This window comes from Equus caballus, chromosome 18 (assembly GCF_041296265.1).
Source record: "Equus caballus isolate H_3958 breed thoroughbred chromosome 18, TB-T2T, whole genome shotgun sequence".
Classification (NCBI taxonomy): domain Eukaryota; kingdom Metazoa; phylum Chordata; class Mammalia; order Perissodactyla; family Equidae; genus Equus; species Equus caballus.
Genome location: NC_091701.1, coordinates 61,053,343 through 61,079,222, shown reverse-complemented (window position 1 = coordinate 61,079,222; position 25,880 = coordinate 61,053,343). Strand labels below are relative to the sequence as shown.

At 37.8% G+C, this 25,880-nt stretch overlaps 1 protein-coding gene across 1 annotated transcript in view; it reads left to right on the top strand.

The window, feature by feature from the left end:
• Positions 1 to 17,510, top strand: part of LOC138918632 (uncharacterized) — a 43,154-nt gene extending 25,644 nt beyond the window's left edge. The window contains exons 4-5 of the mRNA XM_070240746.1: positions 4,435 to 4,521; positions 13,656 to 17,510. Coding sequence (XP_070096847.1) covers positions 4,435 to 4,521; positions 13,656 to 13,818 — 250 coding nt within the window. The 3' untranslated portion in view covers positions 13,819 to 17,510. The remainder of the gene's footprint in view (positions 1 to 4,434; positions 4,522 to 13,655) is intronic.
• The last annotated feature ends 8,370 nt before the right edge of the window (positions 17,511 to 25,880 follow it).

Genomic DNA, 25,880 nt, shown 5'->3' with positions numbered 1-25,880 from the left:
GGGGAGAAAAAGGAAAAAATAAAATCTTTAAAAAAAAAAAAAAGCAGATTCAGAAGCAGAAAATGTCCTTTTTGTTAAATACAAAGAAGAAAAATAGCCATTGAGGATCATTTTATTTCTCTAGTGTATGTAAATTTAATTAGGCAGTAAAACCAGCCAAGCCAAATGCCTCTCCTTGATAGCCAAGGTCTTACAAAGTTACTTTCTGGATATATATATCCTTTCTCTCCCACTCTCTCTCTCTGAATTTTATATAGAAATATAGATATCTACACACATATGTATACATATGTATGTGTATTTGTATATGTATATATATGCATTTGTATATGTGTGTGTGTATATATATATATATATATGAATGACACAGATATATCATCTCCCATATGTCATTTAACAAATCAGGATTTTATTTTGCATTTTTAAAATAACTGCAAATGTCCCTTCTTCAGGAAAGTCTGTCACTGAAGTGATTACTTACACAAGGGTTTGCAGGTTGGTTATGTAGTTTCTGCTTTAAAGCAGGATATGAAATAAACTAGTGACTTTTTCTTAGTTACAATTGTTTAGCTTAAATGCCTGTGTAGCTTACTTTTCTCATATATTTAATTACCAATCTATATTGGCTAGAAAATAAAATATATAATATATATAATATGTAAATACATATTATATATATGAGTATATTCAAACAAATTATCTTAATATTTTTGCTAATTTGTCTTTGTAATGAAGTTTTAGAAATAGTTTTGGTGTGTCATTTATATATAATTTTGAAGATACTGGAAGATGAGCCTCTGTTGTACCATTTCACATTCCCATCAACAATCTCCTCAAAGCCTTGCCAACAGAAGGTGTTGTCATATTTTGATCCCCAATCTGAGAGTTAGAGATAGTATCTTAATTTTCATTTTTTGATATCAATCAGTTTCAGCATGTTCTCACATATTTAAGGGCCATTTGTGTGTCATTCAATTCACTTTTTCTATGCTGATTATATCCTTTGTCTATTTTTCCATTTGGTTGTTTCTCTTTTTCTTCTTCTTCAAGTCTTTATCTAAAAAATCAGTTAAGCCCCCTTGCTCGTAAAAAGTTACAAGCTTTTTCCCTATTTGTTATTTTTTTTTCATTGACTTTGCACTTTTGGTCACAATTAAAAAGCATTCGGGGGACCAGCCCCGTGGCCTAGTGGTTAAGTTTGGTGTGCTGCACTTCAGTGGTCTGGGTTCGCAGGTTTGGATCCAGGTGTGGTCCTACACCATTTGTCAGCCATGCTGTGGCAGCGACCCACATACAAAATAGAGGAGGACTGGCACAGATGTTAGCTCAGGGCTAATCTTCCTCACCAAAAAAAAAAATTTGGGGGAGATATAATTAAACTTCTCCATCTTTTCTTTCAGTGTTTCTGGATTTTGAGTTAGTGTCAGAAAACTACTCCACTACTGGAATATAAAGAAATTCTTCTAGTCTCATACTTGTCTTCTCTTGGTACTTGTATAGTTTCATGTTTTACATTCTGATATTTAATCCATTTGGAGTTTATCCTTGTGGACTCAATTTTGTCTTTTTCCATATTTAGAAAGTACAATCACTTCTATTATAGTGCTTGTTTTGAAAATAGTTGTTTCAATGTAATTGATATATTAGGGAACAGTTTGAACATAACACTAATTTTGCATTTGCTTATGCACAATTTTATATGTGAGAAACACTAGATGCACACCGAAAACTACCCAGCTGATCTGGGCTACACTGTAGGAATACACAAAACGCATGCACACCCACACCTCAACTGTTCACCAGTTACCTCAGTTTGCCATGTGTTTTATCATACAAGGTTGTGTTTTGCTGTTACTTCATATATTTGTAAACTTTTCTATGTTAAAAAAACAAAACAAAACACTCATTCAACATCCCAAACATGTCTAGGCATCCTGGTTCAAAAATGCTAAGCAGTGCATGCAAGAGGAACACTGTAAAACCTGAAATAGTGAAGATTTTCAAAGAAAGGAGAGTATATGTGATAACTCTCAAGCAAAAGGCATACAGGAATTCACACTGCAGACAATCAGAGGCGCCACGATAATCAAAGAAACACCTATGGCTGGAACAACTTCAAGTGCTGTGAAGTCAATAAGAACAAGAGCTAAAGAAATAGAAGAAATGGAAAGATTGTGGAATATGAATTGAAGACCAAAGTGTTGTGAACAACCTTTCTCACAATCAAAGAGAAAGCATAATCTGTATACAAAGCCTTAAACAGACATTGCCAAACCCTGCAGAAGTGACTTCTCTTTATTTAGAAGGACAGGTTTGATGATTTCAAACGTCACTACAGTTTTCAAAGTCTTCAGCTGTCTGGCGAAGCCATGAGTACAAAAAAGGAAGCGGCAAAAGAATTTCCAGCAACGAAACATGTTAGTTGAAGAAGTAGGCTATACAGTGTAGCAAATTGCAGTTTGGATGAAACAGGTATCAGCTAGAAATGCACGTCTTGAAGAACCTACATCTCAAAGGCAGAAAAACAGGCCTAAGTAGTTAATGCCGTGAAACATCACCAGTTGTGATAACCCTCCTAGCACTTCCCAGCGACTCACAGGCGGCAGCCTTTCCTAGTCTGCTTCCACAAGCAGGCTTCAGGTCTTTGGCAAGGTCGAGCGCTATTTTTATTATAGTATTTATGTATTTCTAAGCCACATAGCATGTATAAAACTGTGCTACACTTTTTATTAGATTCCTCTCTTTTTTATGTGTCACTGATAAGGTTTTTGTGTTGAACTCTAACCTATTTTTTCCCATAAGCCCAGTGGTTTTTATTGTGTGATTCTGCATAATAGGGTGATTTTTAGGAACATATATTTTCCATTATGGTAGAACTGTCTAGACATATTTTCTGATGATTTGAAATGCTGTTTTTATCTTTTACTAAATTTCTATGTGTACCTTTTCTATTTCTGGACATTCAATTTTGTTTCATGGTCAGCCGGCCTACCCATATGCCAATGCCATGTTATTTTAATTTTTGAGGCTTGGTGATATTTTAATGTCTAGTAGAGCTAGCTAATTCTCCTCCTCTGCCCACCTCCCCTCACCCACAGTTTCTGTATTTCAAGGCTTTCCAGTCCAATTTTTGCTTACATATTTTTCCATATGGACTTTAGAATCAATTTTATTAGCTCTAGGAAAAAAGATGTTGAGGATTTAAATAGAATCACATTAAATTTATGAATTAACACAGAGACAACTGACGTCTTTATGATATTGTCTTCCTTTTTATGAAATATCTGCCGAAAATGTCTTCCATTTCCTCAAGTCCATATCTGTTTTTCAGAAGTGTTTTAATGATTTTTTTCTCATACAGGCTTTTACATTTCTTATTAAGTATACTTCTAGTATTTTATATTTTTTTCTTGCTGTGCTAAATGATATCTTAGTTTCCATTTTATCATTTAAATGGTCATTGTTTTGATAAAGTGTACTGATTTCTGTATATTAATTTTATATCCTTCTACCTTACTGAGTTATCTTGCTATTTGTGGTTGTTTTTCTATTGACTTTCTTGGAATTTCCAGGCATCCATTCTATCAGATGATATGGCCTTTGTGTTATTAAGCAACAGAAAGCATTTAGGGCATTTTCTAATTCACGTACTCTAAATGCCTTTTCTTTCTTAATGGCATTAGAACTAATACTTCCAATACAATGTGAAATAGTAGTGATAGTGGTTATCCTGGTCTCATTCTTACCTTTAAAAGAAATGCTTCGCCATTATATGAACTCTTGGCTTTTGGGCTGCAATACATTAAGGAAGTTTTTATCTTTTATCATTTAAATTTTTTTTTTTTTGGAGGAAGATTAGCCCTGAGCTAACTGCTGCCAATCCTCCTCTTTTTGCTGAGAAAGGCTGGCCCTGAGCTAACATCTGTGCCCATCTTCCTCTACTTTGTATGTGGGATGCCTACCACAGCATGGCTTGCCAAACAGTGCCATGTCCACACCCGGGATCCATACTGGCGAACCCCGGGCTGCCGAAGCAGAGCGTGTGCACTTAACTGCTGCACCACCAGGCCAGCCCCTATCTGTTACCATTTTATCAAGTGTTTTATTAGGACGGAGAAGAGAATTCCTGGTTCTATCTGAGCATTGTTTGATAAAATAGGCTGTAGATGATGTACAGAAGTAAAACCAGTAAGTAGAAAGCAGGCTTCTTGAATTTTTTATGAATAGTTGTGAAAATGGAACTTCTTTCGGTATATGGCTTTCACTACCACTGAATTTGTTTCCTGCTTCACTATGATGAAAGGTGGCAATTCTGAATAGATTAAGGACAAGTTTGTGTGTGGGCCTGGGGTGGGTGAGGTCTCTGAATGGGACTTTGTGATTAATAAATGTGATTAAATCCAGAATTGCATGTCAATTTTTATTTTGTCCTAGGCTCTGCGACCTAAGATTTCATATTGATAGAAATGACATCGGCTTTTTATTTGCCAATTCTACATACACAGCTACCAGATTATTAAGGTAAGAACACAGATTAAAGGAATAAGAATGTAAAGGGGATTATTAGGGGAAAGTTTACTGGAGGCTGGGACTCTGTTTCACTGTGTTTGTCCATAGTGCTTAGCGGAAGGCACTGTGGCTGCCTTGCTAAATATTTGTGTAAAGAAAGAAGTCAATTTTGAGGCAGGTCTAAAAACAATACAACTGCAGTCGTGTGGCATAGTGGTTAGTGTACAGTGCAGCACAGTGTTTTAGTACAAAGCTTTTAGGGGCAGATTTCTTGGCTCAATTCCTGGCTATACCACTTACTAGCTCTGTGATTACGGTCAAATTCTACACATTTTCTGTGCCTTAGCTTTCTCATCCATGAAAACAGGGATGATAATGCCTACTTCATAGGTTATTGTTAGGTTTAAATCAGTTTGTATATATAAGACCCTAAAATATTACTTAGCACATAGTAACTACTCTATAAGCATTAGTATTTTTACTGGATGGCAAGTTTTGCCTAGTTTTATGGCAGATATTCCCATCTGTGACCACTTTTTAGGGTGGTCAGTCTAGAAAATACAGGTGATTTGTTTTATTATGTGAGAAATTAGGATGTTTTTCTTATAATTAATATTATCTAGTGCTATTCACATAGCATTGTAGGTATAGAGGCTCAGGGAACCCACACCTGGACATAGTGGATTGTGTCATAGGAAAGAAACCTGGAACTTAAGGAAACCTGAGTCTTTTATAAAGGACAATAGGGATATTTGCCCTTTGCTTCAGAGGGCAAATCTCTATTTACTAAAGCTGCTCACTATACAAATATGCCTTAAAAGATAGTCCGGAATAAAAGACAGTGACTCTGCTCACAAGAAGTGCAGATACATGAGAGACCCATGGAGAATCGTCTCTCAATACTTATACCTCTTGATGATAACTTTTACGTATTCTGATTATTTTTTAATAACTCTTCCATGTGCAGATGAAGATGACAAAACTTGAAATTTTAAGCTCAGCCTAACAATTTACAAAGTCATCAATCTGGAATAATCACAATTACAGAAGTTTCCATATTAGGTTAGATAATGATGTGTCTAAAATGGCAAGTGGCTAATTATAAAATGGCATATTTTCACTAATATTTGGTAGTAACTGGATTCCAATAATATTATGGGAGTTACGATTCTTTTTCTATCCTATTGTCATTCTTTTCACTCTGGGGAAACTGCTTTGATGTTTTCTAAAAGTCAATCCTGGAGTGATGTGGGTAGCAGAATGACAACTCCACAAATTACTTGATAATCACTGGATATACACGTAAGAAGATGAAGTGGATGATGCTTTGGAATGAGGATTCCCAGTCTGGAGGTAGCAAGACTTGAGGGGCCATAAAATCATTATTACAAATTATAATGAAGATCAAGAGTTGCCTACAGAATTGAGAAATTTTGAGGCGGCAAATAGTGCAAGTTTAGTTTAACTAAAATGGATGTGTTAACACAGAAGGACTCTGGCAGACCTCACACGGAGGCAGCCTGTCATGAACGTTGCTCAGCTAAACTCCTAAGCTTTCTCAGAGAATCCAGAAGTAGCTAAAATAATTTTTACTAATGACTAGTCAACCTGTTGCAGGGAAAACTGCCCAGACTGGTTTATTTTTTTTGATGGCTGCCAGCCAATCAGCTTACCCGAAGAAAAGTAAGACAAATGCACTGCTGTCAGACAGTCTGTGTTTTTTCGACTAGGTCTCCCTTTTGTTTTATAAATTCAGTTTTTGCTATTGTTTGTTGAAAAGTGTTTACTGACTGACTCTCTTTTATATGAATAAATTTTTGCTTGAACATTAACTAAATGTTTCTGAGTTATTTGTTGACAGTCCAAATTCATATCTCCTGCATTTATGTGTAATACTATTTTAAAGTGTATACATGCTGTTTTGTTAAATGAAATATATATGTATAAAAGCATTAATAAATTTACAGTAGCTTTTTAATGTGTACTTTCTCAATCAACAGATAATAATGGAAACAATGGCCCTTATAATAACCATTAATCAATTAGCCAGTATTTTATTTTTACTTTATTTTTTTAAAGATTGGCACCTGAGCTAACAACTCTTGTCAATTTTTTTTTCTTTCTGCTTTTTCTCCCCAAATCCCTCCAGTATATAGTTGTATATATTTTTCTTTTAGTTGTGGGTCCTTCTAGTTATAGTACTTGGGACGCTTCCTCAACGTGGCCTGATGAGTGGTGCCATGTCCGTGCCCAGGATCAGAACCAGAGAAACCCTGGGCCGCCATAGTGGAGCGCACAAACCTAACCACTCGGCCACTGGGCCAGCCCCAGCCAGTATTTTAAAAATACCTATTGTATACTTAGCATAGTCTCTGAAGACAACTAGTTAGGGATATAAGAAAAATACAAAATGTTTAAATAATTGGTGAGTATGCTATTAAGTGTGAAAGTGATTAGTTTGGACAATAAACATTCCAGCAGTTTCAAGGAGAGGTTTAGCAGGCAGAGGTCAACATGGGGCTGGAGTGATGGAGGCATTGTGGAGTGCGTGGTCATGAAAAAAGGAAAATAGCATTTTAGAAAGTTACAACCAGACCAAAGTGGCAAATGATGCTAGTAAGAAAGATGGAGGAAATGTGTGTAGTATCGGGAAAATGAGGTTTGTATAGTTTGAGTGCTGACTTTTGACAAAGATTCTCTCATTGACTAAACGCTACTCAGTTTCCCTTGAACTCTTTTTCAACTAGGCTGACTTTTGGACTTAAGTGTTTGTCTCTGCATTGTCCAATTTTAGCAAGTATCCTGCTAAGTCGGTTTAATCAGAATCCCTACCATTGGTACATGATTGGGTTCCTCAACCTCCACCATCCCTCAGGGGGTCTGATCACCCTAGCCTTCAAGAACAATCCTTTAGGATGGTTTAGCCAAAATCTCCCCTTATCCCTGATTCTTCCTGTTAGCAATTTTCCATTCACTGACCCCTCCCCTACTCTCTGTTTAGAAATTCCCGCTTGCCCATGCTGTATACGGAGCTGAGCCCAATCTCCCTCCTCACTGCAGTATTCCATCTCAGTGGTCCCTGTACACATTGTGATTGGCCCCCCCCCCCCATAGACTCTTCCTTACAGTGCTTTAACAAGTGTCATTGAATATTTTTTTCTTTAACACTACTCAAAAGTGTGACCCATAGACTGGTGGCATAGTCATTACCTGAGAGCTTATTAGAAATACAGAATCTCAGGCTCTGCCCCAGACCTAGTGAATTAAACCTGCATGTTTGTAAGATTTTTCAGGCTATTCATATGCACATTAAAAATTGAGAAACATTGCTAGGTGAATGGCTTCCAATGCTTGTCACTCAACCAGGACCATTTTGGTTAAATAAGAATGCCTGGAAAGCTTGTTAAAAATAGAAATTCTCAGTACCCGCCACCAGAGGTTCTAATTCAGTAGGTCTGAAGGCCAGGGTGCTAGCAAGCTCCCCAGGTGATTGTAGTGCACCATTGCCCTAAGACCCAGGACAGTATCTTCCAACTTTGACTTGATCTAGTTCCAGATCAATGATTCTCAACCTTGGCTGCACATTAGAATCACCTGGAGAACTGTTTAAACATATTGATAGCTGAGCCTCACTGGGAGAGTCTGATTTACCTGCAATGTTGTGGGACTGAGGAATCCATATGTTTTTAACATTCCTCAGGTGACTTTAATGTGCAACCAGGATTGAGAAATACCATTCCTTGTAATTTAGTTGAATAGTGTTGGTGGGAAGAAATAAAAGGAACCTTGGATTTTTTTTTTTTAATACAGAAGAGTTGCATATGAGACGGACCTTTCAGGAAGATTATTTTCATGGTGGTGTAAAAAATGGATTAAAAAGAGAGAGATGAGTGTAAACACCACCTGCAATAGAGCAGTGGAGAGCTGTTCTACTGAAGCACTGACAGTAAAAATAGAAAGATTTTGAGAGAGGAAATAATTAGAATGGAGAATTATCAGGTCTTTGACATAAACTCATTTAGTAAGGAGTATGTTCAACAATGTCAGAGTCTGTAGAGAGGTCAAGAAAACTGAAGGTTGAGAAATTACTATTGGATTGAATGGTTAGGAAATCATGGAGATTTCTGAGAATATTCAGTGAAGGTGTGGAAATAAAATTTAAAGTGTAACAGATTGTAGAGAGAATTATGGTGAAGAAAATATGGTTGTGGGGTGAGTTCATTTGAAATCCTTAACTAAGAAGACAAGAAAGAAATAACATGCTTATTATAAAGGAAAAATGGCCTAGTGAAGGTGGTTGTTATTTTAAAGAAGGGTGAGGTCTACACATAAGAGAAGACATTGAAAATAGAAAGCAAAACAAAGAAAACCTCTAATTCTTTTTGAACGTTCAAACTATGGAAATAAATTCAATAAATTCTACTTGATTGGTGGGAATATTTGTCAAAAGCTGCTATGGGTTAAAAAAAATCTCTGAGAACAGTTTTAGATTTTGTTAAAACAATTCTCATCACTTTAATCCATGGCATAGCAACACGTGAGCCGGTTGGGCCACTGCATTAAAAGTTAGACGTTACAAACACAGCTGGGCCAGAACAAGTAATATCCTTTTGTTTTGAGAATTGATCTTTCTTTGGAACCCCCTGACTGGTGGGGCTGGGGTGGGTGGAGGATCAGTACGTTTAATCTTGCCTATTTAAAATCACTTAGTCTCTTCTTTGTACAATAGCCTCTTTGGGGGGAAATAGTCAATTAATTCAAAGTTCAAACTTCATAGAAGGCTGTTTCTCTCCTCTCTCAAAGGTCTCTCCTCTCCTTCCTCCATTTCAAGTGAGTGTCTAGGTGTGTGTGTGGTGGTGGTGGGGGTTTACATTTGCTCATAGTGCCTTTCTGTTATTGTGAGTTTTGCCCCTTCTTTCCCTCATCTGGTCTCCACTGTAGTGAGGCTGATTGCTCTGGTCTAGTCCTGCAGAGACATCCTTATACCACCTTGATTTTCCACTAGTGTGTAAGTGTCCTCTGCTTAAGTCCATGGTTCTTCCCATTAGTCCTCAGTCATGGTGTGCTTGCTAATATCTCCTCTCTCAACTAATTGACCTCAGCATCACTAGGAATGAAAGAGATGAGAAGCTTACTAAAATGTTGCTTAATTTACATAACAGAAAAAACTGCAGGTCTGATGGCTAAAAATCTGACTTGAGTTGCCTTGTGGAGAGTGACAAGCTTCTACCTAGTTTTCAGACCTAAATCAGTTCACAGATCTAGAACTCCTTGATTGAAGGGGAGGCCAGGTCCTCTTGGGGAAGGATGCTGTACACAGCCACCAAGTATATGCTGTAAATCTTCCTCCAAGCCTTTCCCAAAGGGCCACTGCTAGAGTGACTGCACACTAGGGCAAAGGAAACACCTGGACTTTTCAGAGATTACTAGATATGGAATACGAACTGATGTTATTCCTGGGTACCCCTAAACCCACCGTGATCCACCAGTCAAAGACGGAGCTTATGGTGGCCAGGCAATAGATGAAGGCTTAGCCTAAGTTTGAGTGACGATGGCCAGTAGAACCTAGATGGGTTCCTTTCCCAGTTCCTGAATGCATAATTGGAATAGACATACCTGGCCACTGACAACATCTCTACTTCTTGCTGATTTGTCAAACTTTACTCCACTGAGTGTGTTGTTTATTAGTTTTTTTCCAGCTTTATTGAGGTATAATTGACAAATAAAATTGTATATATTTAAAGTGTACAATGTGGTGATTTGATATATGCATATGTTGTGAAATGACTACTGTAATCAAGTTAATTAACACATCCATCACCTCATGTTACCTTTTATTTTTATGGTGAGAAAACTCAAGACCTACTCAGAAAATTTCAGGTTTACAGTACAGCATTATTAGCTAATGTCACCATGCTGTACATTAGATCCCCAGACCTGATTCATCTCATAACTCAAAATTTGCACCCTTTGACCAACATCTCCCCATTTTCCCCACCCCCTACCCCCTGGAAACCACTGTTTTATGCTCTGCTTCTATGACTTGCCCATTTTTAGATTCCACATATAAGTGAGACCATACAGTATTTGTATTTTTGTGTCTGTGTTATTTCTCTAAGCATAATGTCCTCCAACGTCATCCATGTTGTTGCAAATGGTGGAATTTCTTTCTTTTTTACGGTTGAATAATATTCTATTGTATATATACCGCATTTTTAAAATCCATTCATCCATCGATGACGTTTAACTTGTTTTCATCTTAGTATTGTAAATAAAGCTGTAATGAACATGGGGGTGTAGATATCTCTTTAAGATACTGATTTATTTCTTTTGGATATATACCTAGATGTGGGATTAATTAATATGGTACTTCTATTTTTAACTTTTTGAGGAAGCTCGATACTGTTTTCCATAATGGCTGTACCAATTGGCTGCCATCAAGAGTACGCAAGGGTTCCCTTTTCACCACACCTTTGCCAATACCTGTTATTTGTTGTCTTTTTGATAATAGACATCTTAACAAGTGTGAGGTGATATCTCACTGTGGTTTTGATTCGCATTTCTCTGATGATTAGTGATGTTGAGCACCTTTTCATGTACCTGTTGGCCATCTGTATGTCTTCTTAGGAAAAATGCCTATTCAAATCCTTTGCCTATTTTTAAACTAGGGTTGGTTTGTTTGTTCTTTTGCAACTGAATTGTATGTGTTCCTTATATATTTTGAATATTAACCTCTTATTAGACAAAAAGTTTATGAATATTTTCTCACATTCGATAAGCTGCCTTTTCATTTTGCTAACTGTTTGCTGTGTAGAAGCTTTTTAGTTTGATATACTCCCACTTATTTATTTTTGCTTTTGTTGACTGAGCTTTTGGTGTAAGATGTGGAAAATGTAGGTTATATGCAAATACTATGCCATTTTATATAAGGGACTTGAGTATCCAAGGATTTTGGTATCTGCAGGGGTCCTGGAACCAATCCCCCATGGATACAGAGGGATGACTGTATTAGGTAAGAGTATTTCTGTGAAGCACAAAAATCTCAGAAAATGGTAGGCTTAAGTGTAAAGGGATTACAGTTTGCAATCTGGCAATGTCTTAAATTACCCAGAGGAGGTGTCAACTTGAATATTTAAGAATCTTTCTGATCTCTGTAATAAACAAGAGAAAATTACTCTGTTATTGAGGAGAAGTGATTTATGACAAGATTGCTGTTTTTAAACATCTGTTATTATTGACCCACTAGGCATAAACATTCAATGTTAAACATGTCATTCAGAAGCTTTGTTTTTGTGCTTGCCTTCTTCATAAACCAATACTAGGCATTAGGAGAGGAAAGGCAAGTTCTGCAGTTCTGCTTCTGAATTAGTATTCTATTGCTCTGTAACAAATTGTCATAAATTTACCAGCTTAAAGCAACTCTAATCTATTATCTCAGAGTTTCTGTGGGTCAGGAGTCCGGGCACAGTTGATTCTCTGCTCAGATCTCACAGGGCTACAATCAAGATGGGCTGTGCTATAGTTCTCATAGGGTTTGAAATCTTCTAAGCTCATTCAGGTTATGGGCAGAATTCAGCTCCTTGCAGCTTTAGGACTGGGGGCCTTGTGTTCTTGCTAGCTGTTGGCTGGGGACCACTCTAGGCAACTAAAAGCCACTCCTCACTGCAGGCAGTTCACAACATAACTGTTTGCTTTCTTTTTCCTAAGTCAATCAGAGAAAACTCTTGCTTTTAAAGGATAACCTGATTAGGTCAGGACAACTCAATGTAATCTCCCTTTCGATTTACTCAAAGTCACCTGATTTCGGACCTTAATCAATCTGCAAAAACCTTTTTGCCATATAATGTAATACAATCACTGGAGTGATAGCTCATCATGTTCACAGGTTCTGCCCACACTCAAGGGGAGAGGATTACACAAGGGGGACAGTCAATGGGATCATTTTAGGGTTCTATCACAGCTACTATATACTTATATGTAGAGTGTCACCTTCCTTCTTCCATTCTCTCAGAGAAACATTATCTTTCTTGTTTCATGGCATCATGACTGGTTTCAAAGGGTGAATCTGTCCTTTTCCTATGATTTATGTGCAATTCTCTTTGAATTGGTTTTATTTTATATTATGCTCTATCATTTATAACTTGGCATATTTCTTTTTAAAATGTAAATATCTTAGAAGAATTAACATATTATGCCCACGAAAAAATATATCAGAGTTCTTTTTTCTTTCCTGACATCATATAAGATTTATCAGCTCAAGAACATTGTTCACTGGTGATCAAGATGAGAGTGGGATAATGAAAGGAGAACAGAAAGAGGAAATATGGTAGCAACAGAAAATATCCTTTCTACTGCATCATTTTGCTGAGTTCTTGCAAATTTTTCTTACATATTTTTTGTCCTTAATCAGTTTTGTTGTTAGGGCTGATGTCTTCATGGAGATTTATATTTGTAATAGTGTGAAATATGAGGACTAAGTGGGAATATTTGGTAGGTGTAGGATAGTAGAATATATATCTGACATTACCTGTCTCAAGCAACTGTTTGACATTCTAAATCTGGTTGCCAAATTTTCATGTTTTTTTACTACATGGAATACATTTTCATTGTGTAAAATTTAGAAAATACAGACCAGAGGAAGAAGAAAATGACAATTAACTGGAATCATAACATCCTAAGGCTAGCAATGCTATATTTTGGAATGTCTTTCCAGGACTTATTGTATAAGTACTTAAAAAATTAAATGGGATAATACTAACATGTTTTTAAACTGTTTGCAAATTTTTTATTTTTACAACTGTTGCCAATCTTTTTTTTCTTTTTCCTGCTTTATTTCCCCAAATCCCCCCTGGTACATAGTTGTATATCTTAGTTGCAGGCCCTTCTAGTTGTGGCATGTGGGATGCTGCCTCAACGTGGCCTGATGAGTGGTGCCATGTCCGCGCCCAGGATCCGAACCAGCGAAACCCTGGGCCACCGCAGCGGAGCGCGTGAACTTAATCACTCGGCCACGGGGCCAGCCCCTGTTTGCAAATTTTTAAATAAAATTAATTAATTTAGGAATAGATACAGAAAACTATATTTGGCATACTTAATATAATTAAAAGATTATTTGAATTTCTGCTAACAGGTGTTTTATATTCTAGGTGCAGCTACTCATTGAAGACCAAGGGAAAGGACATTTTAAAGATTCATTTTCATTTTCTGCAGAAGTTAAAACCTCACCCTAGGGTACAGAGAAAAGAACCTGACTCACTTCATTTGCCGTCAGTTTATAACCCTGATACAGGCTGCACTCAGAATGGATAAATGGTGATTTTCTTGTGTTTTTGCCAGTTGAATCCCATTGAAATAGTTTCAAAGTGACATTATCATAGAATGTGCATTATAGATAGACCACAAGCTGGATGCCTGACAAAAGTAAGATAAAGTCAAATCATTTAGATTTTTAGAGGTTTTCCTTTTTTTTTTTTGAGGAAGATTAGCCCTGAGCTAACATCTGCTGCCAATCCTCCTCTTTTTGCTGAGGAAGACTGGTCCTGAGCTAACATCCGTGCCCATCTTCCTCTACTTTATATGTGGGACGCCTGCGACAGCATGGCTTGCCAAGCGGTGCCATGTCTGCACCTGGGATCTGAACAGGGGAACCCCGGGCCACTGAAGCTGAAGGTGTGAACTTAACTGCCAGCCCCCCCTTTTTTTTGAGGAAGATTTTCAGAGGTTTTAATTGTAATTTTTAGAAAAAAAATTTTTAGAAGAAAAATGATTGCTTGGTGGTAAGTGGAAGGATGATAACTCTTGGGGTGATGTGGTGTCATGATGGCTGCGGTGCATTGGATGAGCAACTGGTAGAAGGTGAAATACTGGGTAGTTCTAGTAATTGAATGATGTGGGAGAAATAAGGATTGTATAATTGTCTGACCTTTGTTAACTGTGTTGGAAGCCTTGAAGCAGGAGAATCACAGGCTGAGACAATTATCAGCTCAGGGTACTGTGAAAGCCAAAAGGGCTTCACAGCAGTGTTTAAAGTGACTCTTACCTCTTGTAGCCAGAGACCAGACTGGGACTGGAATTGAATTGCAAGGGTGGTCAAGATGCAAAAGAGTTGGAAAGAATAGCCTTGACAGGTCTCCTAAGTTAGGGTTAAGGTTCTGATAGTGTAAACTTGAAAAATAGGATGAAGAAATTGGGTGGATGTGCTAGAGAATTTTGTACTCTTAAGTCCCCTGGGCTGGCAGAAGTAATACCTACTCATGTGCTAGAGAAGAACAGCCTTTCCTTGCCTGAAGATGAAGGATCCTCAATGAAAGACCTCAACAGGGCAAAATGCTTTGCAAAATGATGCTTGTCCTCCTTAAGATATAATCCTTCCTACCCTCATTGCCTAGAAATGAGAAACAAGAGTCAAATCTGAGCATAGCTTGAGGAGGAAAGCCTGGGGGGTATAGTTTGCTTTCCAAAGAAATGCAAGATCTGGATATGATGTACCAGCTGAGACCAAGGAGCTTGTGTGGGAGTAAATCTTGAGGACATTGCCCTGGGGCTTGTGCAGAATATAAGGCTGGAAAGTGGAGAGTTCATTGACTTGGGTTCATATTCCCATGACTCATGAATTAATATACTGGCGAGGATACCTGGAGCCCATCCTAATGCCCTGCTGGGATGGCTCTTTGAAGGCAGGTGGAGAAGCCAGAACTTCCTTGATTAAAGTGTTGAAGAATGGAGTTAGAAGCTCAGGGAGGTGGATGTGTTGGAATGGATTTATTATGTGGGACTGGAGAACCCATCCTTGCCTCTGTTCTCTGGGAGAGCCCAGATAACACTTTATTCACTAAAGCAATAAGGAATGCACTGTTGAGGGAGACATTGGCATCTCTGAGAAGTTCTGTAGTAGCTGCCCTCTCTAGGCTGCACTTGACAGTTGGAGATTGCCATCTGTGGTTTCCTAGAGAAAATGGGAATGATAGGATTCCAGAATATCTGAGGCCAAATGGTGGCATCTTGAGCATAATTACTGTAACGGGCAACAAGGCCAGAGTGGCAAACAGGAGGCCTTGACCCACTGGGATCTGTGGCAAGGATTCATACATCACGGTGCTCTTGAGAGAAGAGAGTTGGAAGATCTATCAGGGTATAGCTTGTTAACTTCAATAAATGGAAAAAATTAGTTATGAAGAGAAGGCTGATGTTAGAGGGGGCAATGGAAAATAGATTCCAGATCTTAGCTCGTTATCAGAGAGATCTTAGCTAGTTCACAGATGGAGAGCCCACTGGTTGAAGGGAAGGCTGGGTTCTCTTGAGGAAGGACCCTGAGAGGCTACTTCAAGTATATGCAATAAATATTTCTCCAATCCTTACCCCAAAGGACTTATAGCCACTTATCTTATAATCATAAATTGGGTAAAGACCTTCCAAGGGGTTTTGGATAAATAATTGGAGCTAGTACTTATGATAGAGGACCAGAAATATTATCATGAGCCCTGGTTGGGGTGCAACTTTGGAAGGACAGGTGCTAAACGGAGTCCTGGCCTAAATCTGTCTCATAGAGGGTCCAACTCCTGCACCAAGAAACAAATCAGAAGTAAAACTGAAAACTGGGAGAAACTGCAGAGGTTAGTGCCACCCTCAAAGACTTAAAAAGGACACAGAGTTATTTCCACCGTATTTCCTTTCGGTTCACCTGTTTAACTCATGGAACAGTCATGTGGATTTTCGCAGATGATGGTAGACTACCACAAACTCAACCAAGTAGTGGGACCCACTGCTGCTAGGCCAAATATTTTTTCTATTAGAACAGATCAATATAGCCTCCAGTACTTAGTATTGATCTAGCGAATGCATTCTCCTCAAACTCCATGAATCAAGAATTTCAAAGTCAATTCACTTTTATGTTAGATGGACGGTGGTACACATTTACTGTCTTGCCCCAGGGCGTTATTAACCCTCCTGTTCTCTATAAAAATAAAGACTGCAGGGATTTCGATTATCTTAACATTTCATAGATCATTGCACTGGTCCACTATATGGATGCCACTGTGCTAACTGGACCTGATGTGCAAACAGCAGAAAGTACCCTAGTTGCTCTAGGGAGCCATGTTCGTGTCAGATGGTGGGAGAAAAACTCTACAAAGTTTCAGGGGGCTGCTTTATTGTTAATGTTTTTACAGGTTCAATGACCTCAGACATTCCAGGATATTCTCTCCACGGTAAAGGACAAGTTATTGCACCTTGTACCAGTACAATGAAGAAAACAGGCAGAGTGCTTAGTGGGCCTCTTTGGATTTTTAAGATAACATACACTGCACCTACAAATACTGCTTTGACCCATTTATGAGGAGACTTTGATGGTTGCCAGTTTTAAGTGGGGTCCCTTGCAAAAAAGGGCTCTCTGGCAGGTCCAGGATGTAGTGCAAGCTGCCCTCTCTGGTAGATCGAATTGTGCAAGAGGCAGATAAGGATCCATATGGAGTATCTGGAAGCCTCACAGGAAAGTTGCAGTGCGGAACCCAGGGTTTTAGAGTAAGACCATGTCTTCCGTAGGAGAGAAAGACCAGCAGCAGTTTCTGGTCCACTGCTGAGCGCCAGTAGACTGAGCACCTGCTTATCAGTTGCCCAGCACAACCTGGGTAGATCACTGAGTTGTAAAGTTTGGATGAGCACAATGACAATTCATTGTAAAAGAGTGCTATGGTCTGAATGTTCGTGCCCCCGCCCCCAATTCATATGTTGAAATCCTAACCCCTAAGGTGATAGTATTAGAAGGTGGGGTCTTGGGAGGTAATTAGGTTATGAGGGTAGAGGCTTCATGAATGGAGTTAGTGCCCTTACAAAAGAGGCCCAAGAAAGCTCCCTTGCCCCTTCTACTGTGTGAGGTTATAGGGAAAAGATAGCCATCTACGAAGAAGTATGTTCTCACTAGACACTCAATCTGCTGGTGCCATGATCTTGGACTTTTCACCCTCCAAAACTGTGAAAAATAAATGTTTATTGTTTATAAGCCACCCAGTTTATGGTATTTTTGTTATAGCATCCTGAATGAATTGAGACAAATGGAAATGGTACTTTTGGGAACAGGCCCAAGCAGGTCACAAGGGCAAATAAATGATGTCAATAGGTGACCCAAATTCTGCTTTATCCATCTCTGTTGCTCTAACATATCTCCCTCATCTCACATATATAGCACTAGCTCATAGATAGGTTGGCTCCATATGTGGAACCAAATATGGGCAGCCACTTCACTATAGCCCTACTCAGGGGTGGCCCTATAGGATAGTTGGGAAGGAGGGAATATCCTAACAAACAGAAGTGTGAGCACTAGACATGGTTGTTTACTTTGTATGAAGGAGAAGTAGACTGAGGTAAGGGTATACTTCCTAAGAAGGTGGTGAATGGCTTGGCTTGATCAGGGGACTGAAATGGGGAAGATTAGAAGATTGGGGACAAGAAGGTCTGAGGAAGAGGCATGGGCTGGACATATGAGTGTGTGTGGCTCTTTCTATCTCATGTTATTGTCCATTGAAAGCATCCAACACAGAAGAAAGACTGAACAACCAGGTGGATGGAATGACCCTCTTGGTTGATGTTGGTCATCTTCTGTCTTGAGCCACTTCAATGCTGGCACAATGGGCTTATAACAGAGTCGCAGTGGTGGCAGAGATGGAGACTATATATGGGCTCAATAGCATGGAGCCCTACTCACCATGGCTGATCTAACTACTGCTGCTGTTGAATGCTGGACCTATCAGAAGGAGAGATCAGTAATAAGCCCCTGATATGTTATTGTCCCTCAAGGAGCTCAACCAGTCACTCGATGGCAAGTTGATTACATCAACTCCCTTCCACCCTGAAGATAACAGTAATTCTTCCTTACCTGAAGTGATATCTTTTCTTGATATGGGTTTCCTTACTTGCTTCTGCCACACCACCATTCAAGCACTTATACAATGTTTGATTTACAAAAGCAATACCATTATAACATCCTCTCAGATCAAGGGATGCATTTCATAGAGAAAGAGGTGTGAAAGTGGGTGCATGGCACACATCGTTTGGAAACAGCTGGATGATTAGAATTATGGAACAGCTCAGTCAATGCCCTTCAAGATTGCCTTGGGTCACTGGCTGATACATAATGAGGTGTCCTCATGGCTAAAATACACAAGTCCAGAAACCAAGAGATGGAAATAGAACTGGTCCCTCTCACCATCACTCCCTGAGGTCCACTTTTGGAATTTGTACTGTCCCTTGTTGAAAAGTCAGCTCTGCTAGATTAGGAGAATACTTTCCCTCAGCAACACAGTAAGCGTCCACTGAACCTGAAGTTGTGATTACTTCAAAAGAGTGAAAAGTAACTCCTGATTTATTACGGGCTCCTCACACTATTGTGGGCCAGTAGACCAGCTGCTAAAGAAAGGAATTACTATATTCATGGAGGAAATGAGCCTCAATATTATGAATAGCTACGATTGCTACTAAACAATGGAATTTAGGACATGCGCTGATGTTTCCATAACTGGTGATAATGATGAACTAGCAATTGCAGTGACCATAGCATGATAAGAACAAAGCAACTAAAAGCTCAGACTCTCAGGTTGAAAATCTGGATCACTCCACTGGGAAAGGAACTTAGATAAGCTGAGGAGGGACTGAGCAACCTGGCAGACAAAAGGGAGAGAAAAATATATAAAGGGTGATAGAGAAGTGAGATGATGAATATGAATTTTGGTTTGGGTATCCGTTGTAGCATGTGTAGCTTGTGCCTCCAACATTTGTGTATTAAGCTTATTAAAGAGGCCAACACCTTGAACACTCAGTGATGGATTGCATTTAATGTAGGGCACAGAGGATCTGAGTGGTACCAGGGTGGACCGTATCAAGGTGCCTCTGGTGCCCTCACATCCTCTCAGTCTTTTCTCCCAAGTCCAGCTGTGGCTGGGGAGTACCGTTCCTGGTATGTTTTGACTCTTTTTACACTGACAGCATCTTGCCTCAAATGTGCTGTATGTCTTTGATTTCAGCCCCATGACTCCTCTGACACTGTGGATGAAGGAGGCGTAAAATAGGCAGCTGGAACGTGGATCGAGATGTTAGGTAGTAGGTCTGTAGAGGTAAATTTAAGTGTTTCCAGGACGGAGAAGGTATGTGAAGACATTGGAGGGAAAGAGATTCCCTAGGAAGAATTTCAAGTGAAAAGAGAAAAGTCATAAGGAAAAGTCCCAAAGAATATGTAAAACATTTATATTTGAGGAATAGTTAATAAATATGCAAAGAGGGAACACTGACAAAAAAGCTTGAGGAGTGGCCGGTGGTAATACCAGGAGAATGCTTAACATTTTTATTCAAGTACGGCCTCACTTAGCCAAACTTACTAATCTTCTCAAATTTATATAGAAAACAGAAATAACACTGCATGCGCACACACACACATACACACAGGGTTCTTTGGAGTTTAGAGGGCCCTTCCATAAATTTTCACATTTGATACAAAAAAACATTATGTCAAAATTATCCCCATTTTAGAGATAAGGAAATTGGATCCCTGACTTCATTGAGAAAGTGTGGATGGCTGGATGTTAAAGCACAGCCTATCTCTTGTTAAACTGCAGGAAGTATCTATTCATTTTTCTAGACTTTGAATTTTAGTTTCTGATTCAAAGTTTGCAGCTTCAGGCTTCACACGTTATTTATAAACCTGTTCCTATCGTGCTGATGTTACAGCCTCGTCCTGATCTGTGTGTCTTAAACAGGGCAAAGACATTCCTAGTCATGCCTCTATTTTAATCATTGAATGTTGACTCTTCTATTTCTAAAAGCATTTGTTACTCACCCTTATGAATTATCTCAGTTTAAGGCAGAAGCCTCAAACGTTCGATTAATAAACACTGTTTCTCCTTTTGGCAATTTACAGACTATAATGAATGCATAATATAAACAAATAACATGTATACAGAAAAGATGAAATTAGTCCTACTGGTATTAGATTTGTTTCGCCTATGTTTGTATGTGTAGGCCATAGAAAGAAAGTAAGATAGAAATGTAATTCGTATTAAATAAAAATCTTTAGTGGTTTTGGTTCTGCGTAGATTAATATTGTTCAAAGGTGTTTCACTTGGGGGAAAAAGTTTTGTAGATATATACATTTTTGTAGTGGCAACAGACAAATCTGCCACATTTCTAAATTTTAATGAGCGTAGCCAGAAATGACCAAAATGAGATTTTCCTCTTGTTTTGACGTTAAAGATACATATAAGACTCTAGAGGGCACTCTACGCCTGTTGTTTTTGTAGAGGTGGCGAAATTCCTTTTAAATGCAGTGATGAATACAGATATTTAAAATTCATCATGAATTCTTCCAATATCTTGAAATTAGTATGGATTAATGGGACTTTTGTGTTTTATGTGTTTTTACGTGTCCACTTGGGGTAGTTTATGTTCCTTAATGCCTAGGGTGTAATTCAATTCTCAAGAGAATATACATTTCAAAGGTTAGATGATCTAATATGCGTAGGTCTAATTGTTTTCTCTGCATTGCTTAATTACGCTTTACTTAATTTCTTTACTTGATTGTTATTGCTAGCAATAATATGATTATTATCACTATTATTATTGCAATCCTGTAGTCAGAGTTTGGGGATGTTTTCTGGGACTGTGATCCTCACATTACTTTGATTCTTCCTTAATTACATGCACATTAAATGGAAATGGGAGGGCCTCATCTGGTGGCTGGATTTTAGTAGGTGTTAACTGAATGTTCCTTAAATCTGAATCTGAAGATTAAAAAAACCCTTTTGAGATATATATATATATATAAAAATTATTTTATTGAGGTCATATTGGCTTATAATATTGTGTAAATTTCAGGTGTACATTATTACATTTCAGTTTCTGTATAGACTACATCATGTTCACCACCAATAGTCTAGTTTTTGTTTCCATACATATGTGCCCCTTTTGCCCTCCTCCACTCCCTTCCATTCTGGTAGCTACCAATCTGTTCTCCTTATCTATGTATTTATCTTCCACATATGAGTGAAATCATATAGTATTTGTCTTTCTCTGACTTATTTCGCTTACCATAATACCCTCAAGGTCCATCCGTGTTGTTGCAAATGGCATGATTTTATCTTTTTTTTTATAGCTGAGTAATATTCCATTGTATATATATACCACATCTTCTTTATCCATTCATCAGCTGATGGGCACTTGTGTAGCTTCCATGTCTTGGCTATTGTGAATAATGCTGCAATGAACATAGGGGTACATATATCTTTTTGAGTTATTGATTCCATGTTCTTTGGATAAATATCTAGTAGTGCAATAGCTGGACCATATGGTATTTCTATTTTTAATTTTTTGAGAAGTCTCTATACTACTTTCCATAGTGGCTGCACCAGTTTGCATTCCCACTAGTGGTGAATGAGAGTTCCCTTTTCTCCACATCTTCTCTAACACTTGTTATTTCTTGTTAATTATAGCCATTCTAATGGGTGTGAGGTGATATCTCATTGTAGTTTTGATTTACATGTCCCTAATAATTAGTAATTTTGAACATCTCTTCATGTGCCTGTTGGCCATCTGTATATCTTCTTCGGAAAAACGTCTTTTCATATCTTCTGCCCAGTTTTTTATCGGTTGTTCATTTTTCTTGTTGTTGTGTTGTGTGAGTTCTTTGTATATTTTGGAAATTAAGCCCCTGTTGGATATATGATTTGCAAATATTTTTCTCCTAGTGGGTGGGTTGTCTTTTTGTTTCATCGACGGTTTCCTTTGCTATGCAGAAGCTTTTTAGTCTGATGTAGTCTGATTTGTTTCTTTTTTTTTTTTGTTTCCCTTGCCTGAGTACAATGGTATTCGAAAAGATACTACTAAGACGGATGTCAAAGAGCATACTGCCTGTTTTCTTCTAGAAGTTTCATGGTTCCAGGTCTTACACTCAAGTCTTTAATCCATTTTGAGTTAATTTTTGTGTACAGTGTAAGATAATGGTCTACTTTCATTCTTTTGCACGTGGCTGTCCAGTTTCCCAACACAATTTATTGAAGAGATTTTCCTTTCTCCTTTGTATGTTCTTGGCTCCTTTGTCAAAGATTAGCTGTCCATAGATACGTGGTTTTATTTTGGGGTCTCAATTCTGTTTCATTGATCTGTGTGTCTGTTTTTCTTCAGTACCATGCTGTTTTGATTACTACAGCTTTGAGGTATATTTTGAGTTCAGGGAATGTGATACCTCTACCTTTGTTCTTTTTTCTCAGGATGACTTGCTATTTGGGGTCTTTTGTTGTTCCACATAAATTTTCGGATTCTTTGTTCTGTTTCTGTGAGGAACATCATTTGGATTCTGATTGGACTTGCATTGAATCTGTAGATAATAAGGGCATTTTAACTATGGTTCTTCTTCCTATACATGAGCATAGAATATCTTTCTATTTGTTTGTCTTCCCTGTTTTCTTTCAATAATGTCTTATAGTTCTAAGTGTACAGGTCTTTCACCTCCTTGGTTAAATTTATTCCTAGGTATTTTATTCTTTTTGGTACAATTGTAAATGGGATTGTGTTCTTGATTTCTCCTTCTGCTAGTTTGTTGTTAGTGTAGAGAAATGCAATGTATGTTGATTTTGTACCCTGCAACTTTACCATATTTGTTGATTGTTTCTAATAGTTTTTTGGATTCTTTAGTGTTTTCTATATATAGAATCATGTCATCCACAAATAGTGACAGTTTTAATACTTCCTTTCCAATTTGGATCCCTTTCATTTCTTTTTCTTGCCTAATTGTTCTAGCTAAAACTTCCAGTACTATGCTGAATAAAAGTGGAGAGAGTGGGCGTCCTTGTCTTGTTCTGGTTCTCAGAGGGATGGCTTTCAGTTTTTCATCATTGAGTATGATGTTGGCTGTGGGTGTGTCATATATGGCCTTTATTATATGGATGTATTTTCCTTGTAGACCCATTTTATTGAGAGTTTTTATCATAAATGGATGTTGGATCTTGTCAAATGCTTTCTCTGCATCTATTGAGATGATCATATGATTTTTTTATTCTTCATTTTCTTAAAGTGGTGTGTCACATTTATTGATTTGCAGATGTTGAACTATCCCTGCATCCCTGGAATAAATCCCACTTGATTGTGGCATATGATTCTTTTAATGTATTGTTGTACTTAATTTGCTAAAATTTTGTTGAGGATTTTTGTATCTTGTTCATCAGAAATATGGGCCTGTAATATTCCTTTTTTGCTTTGTTCTTGTCCAGTTTTGGTATCAGAGTAATGTTGGTCTCGTAAAATGAGTTGGGAAGTCTCCCATTCTCTTCAACTTTTTGAAGAGTTTGAGAAGGATAGGTATTAAATCTTGTTTGAATGTTTGGTAGAATTCACCAGAGATGTTGTCTGGTCCTGGACTTTTGTTTTTTCGGAGGTTTTGATCACTGTTTCAATCTCTTTACTTGTGATTGGTCTATTCAGAGTCTATATTTCTTCTTGATTCAGTTTTCGGAGGTTGTATGATTCTAAGAACTTAATTCATTTCTTCTAGGTGATCCAGTTTGTTGGCATATAGCTTTTCATAGTATTCTCTTATAATCCTTGGTATTTCTGTGGTATCCATTGTAATTTCATCTCTTTCATTTCTAATTTTATTTATTTGAGGTTTCTCTCTTTTTTCTTATTGATTCTGGCTAAGGGTTTGTCAATTTTGTTTATCTTCTCACAGAACCAGCTCTTAGTTTCATTGATCCTTTCTATTGTTTTCTTATTCTCTATTTCATTTATTTCTGCTCTGATTTTTATTATTTCCTTCCTTCTACTGACTCTGGGCTTTGTTTGCTCTTTGTATAGTTCTTTTAGATATAGTGTAAGATTGTTTATTTGAGATTTTTCTTGTTTCTTGAAGTAGGCCTCTATTGCTACAAACTTCCCTTTTAGTACTGCTTTCACTGCATCCCGTAAATTTTGGTATGTTATGTTTTCATTTTCACTTGTCGCCAAGTATTTTTTAATTTCCCCTTTGATTTTCTTATTGATCCAATAGTTGTTTGGTAGTATGTTGTTTAATCTCTACATATTTATGACTTTTCTAGCTTTTTTTCTTGTAGTTGATTTCTAGTTTCATAATATTGTAGTTGGAAAAGATGCTTGATATGATTTCAATCTTCTTAAATTTATTGTGGCTTGCTTTGTTTCCCAACATATGGTCTATCTTTGAAAATGTTCCCTGTGCACTTGAGAAGAATGTGTATTCACCGTTTTTGGATGGAATGTTCTATATTTATCTATTAATTCCATCTCGTCTGGTGTTTCATTTAAGGTCACTGTTTCCTTGTTGACTTTCTGTCTGGATGATCTAGCCATTGAAGTAAGTCGGGTGTTAAGGTTCCCTACTATTATTGTATTGCTGTCAACTTCTCCCTTTAGGTCTGTTAATAGTTGCTTTATATACTTTGCTGCTCCTGTGTTAAGTGCATAAACATTAATAAGCGTTATGTCTTCTTTGTGGAATGTCCCTTTTGTCATTACATAATACCCATGTTTGTCTCTTGTTATCTTTTTTGTCTTGAAGTCTGTTTTGTCTGATATAAGTATGGCCACATCTGTTTTTTCTTTGCTTGCTATTTGCTTAGAGTATCATTTCCATCCCTTCACTCTGAGCCTATGTTTGTCTTTAGAGCTGAAATGTGTTTCTTTGAGGCAGCATATTGTTGGGTCTTGTTTTTTTAATCCATCCAGCTCCTCTGTGTCTTTTGATTAGTGAATTCAATCTGTTTACATTTACAGTGATTATTGATGTATGAGGGCTTAATACTACCATTTTATCTTTTGTTTTCTGGTTGTTCTACGTTACCATTGTTTCTTTTTCCTTGTATTTCTGTCTGCCATTTCAGTTTTAAAACCCTTTAATATTAAAGAAGATATCACACTATCTATATCTCTGCCCCCTTCCCTGGGCCATTCATGGGCTAGGTGATGGTAAGAACCTGGTCACTTGGGGTTTCATTTAGCTTAGAGATCATTTTTGTTTGGTAGTAGGTTTAAAAAAATCTGAATTTGACTGCATATATGCTATTCCATTCTAAGCTCTAACAACATTCACGTTCTCCCATTGTCATACCTCACCTGCCTGGTACCTAAAAAGCTGTGTGTTTAAAACCTCTGGATAGATAGACCCAGGATCTCTTGCTAGCAACAGATAGATGTCTCTCTTGAACACCATTTGTGGTTGAATAACTCTTGCCTCAGTAGTTTGGTTTATTGGCCCTTATGTAAAAATCTGTTTAGCTTCCTGAATTTCTCCACTCCTTACAGCTGATATTTTATTTCCATCTGCAGGCTCAACTTTGCCAGACTTGACCAAGGGGAATTGAAGTCTTAGGAATAGATCA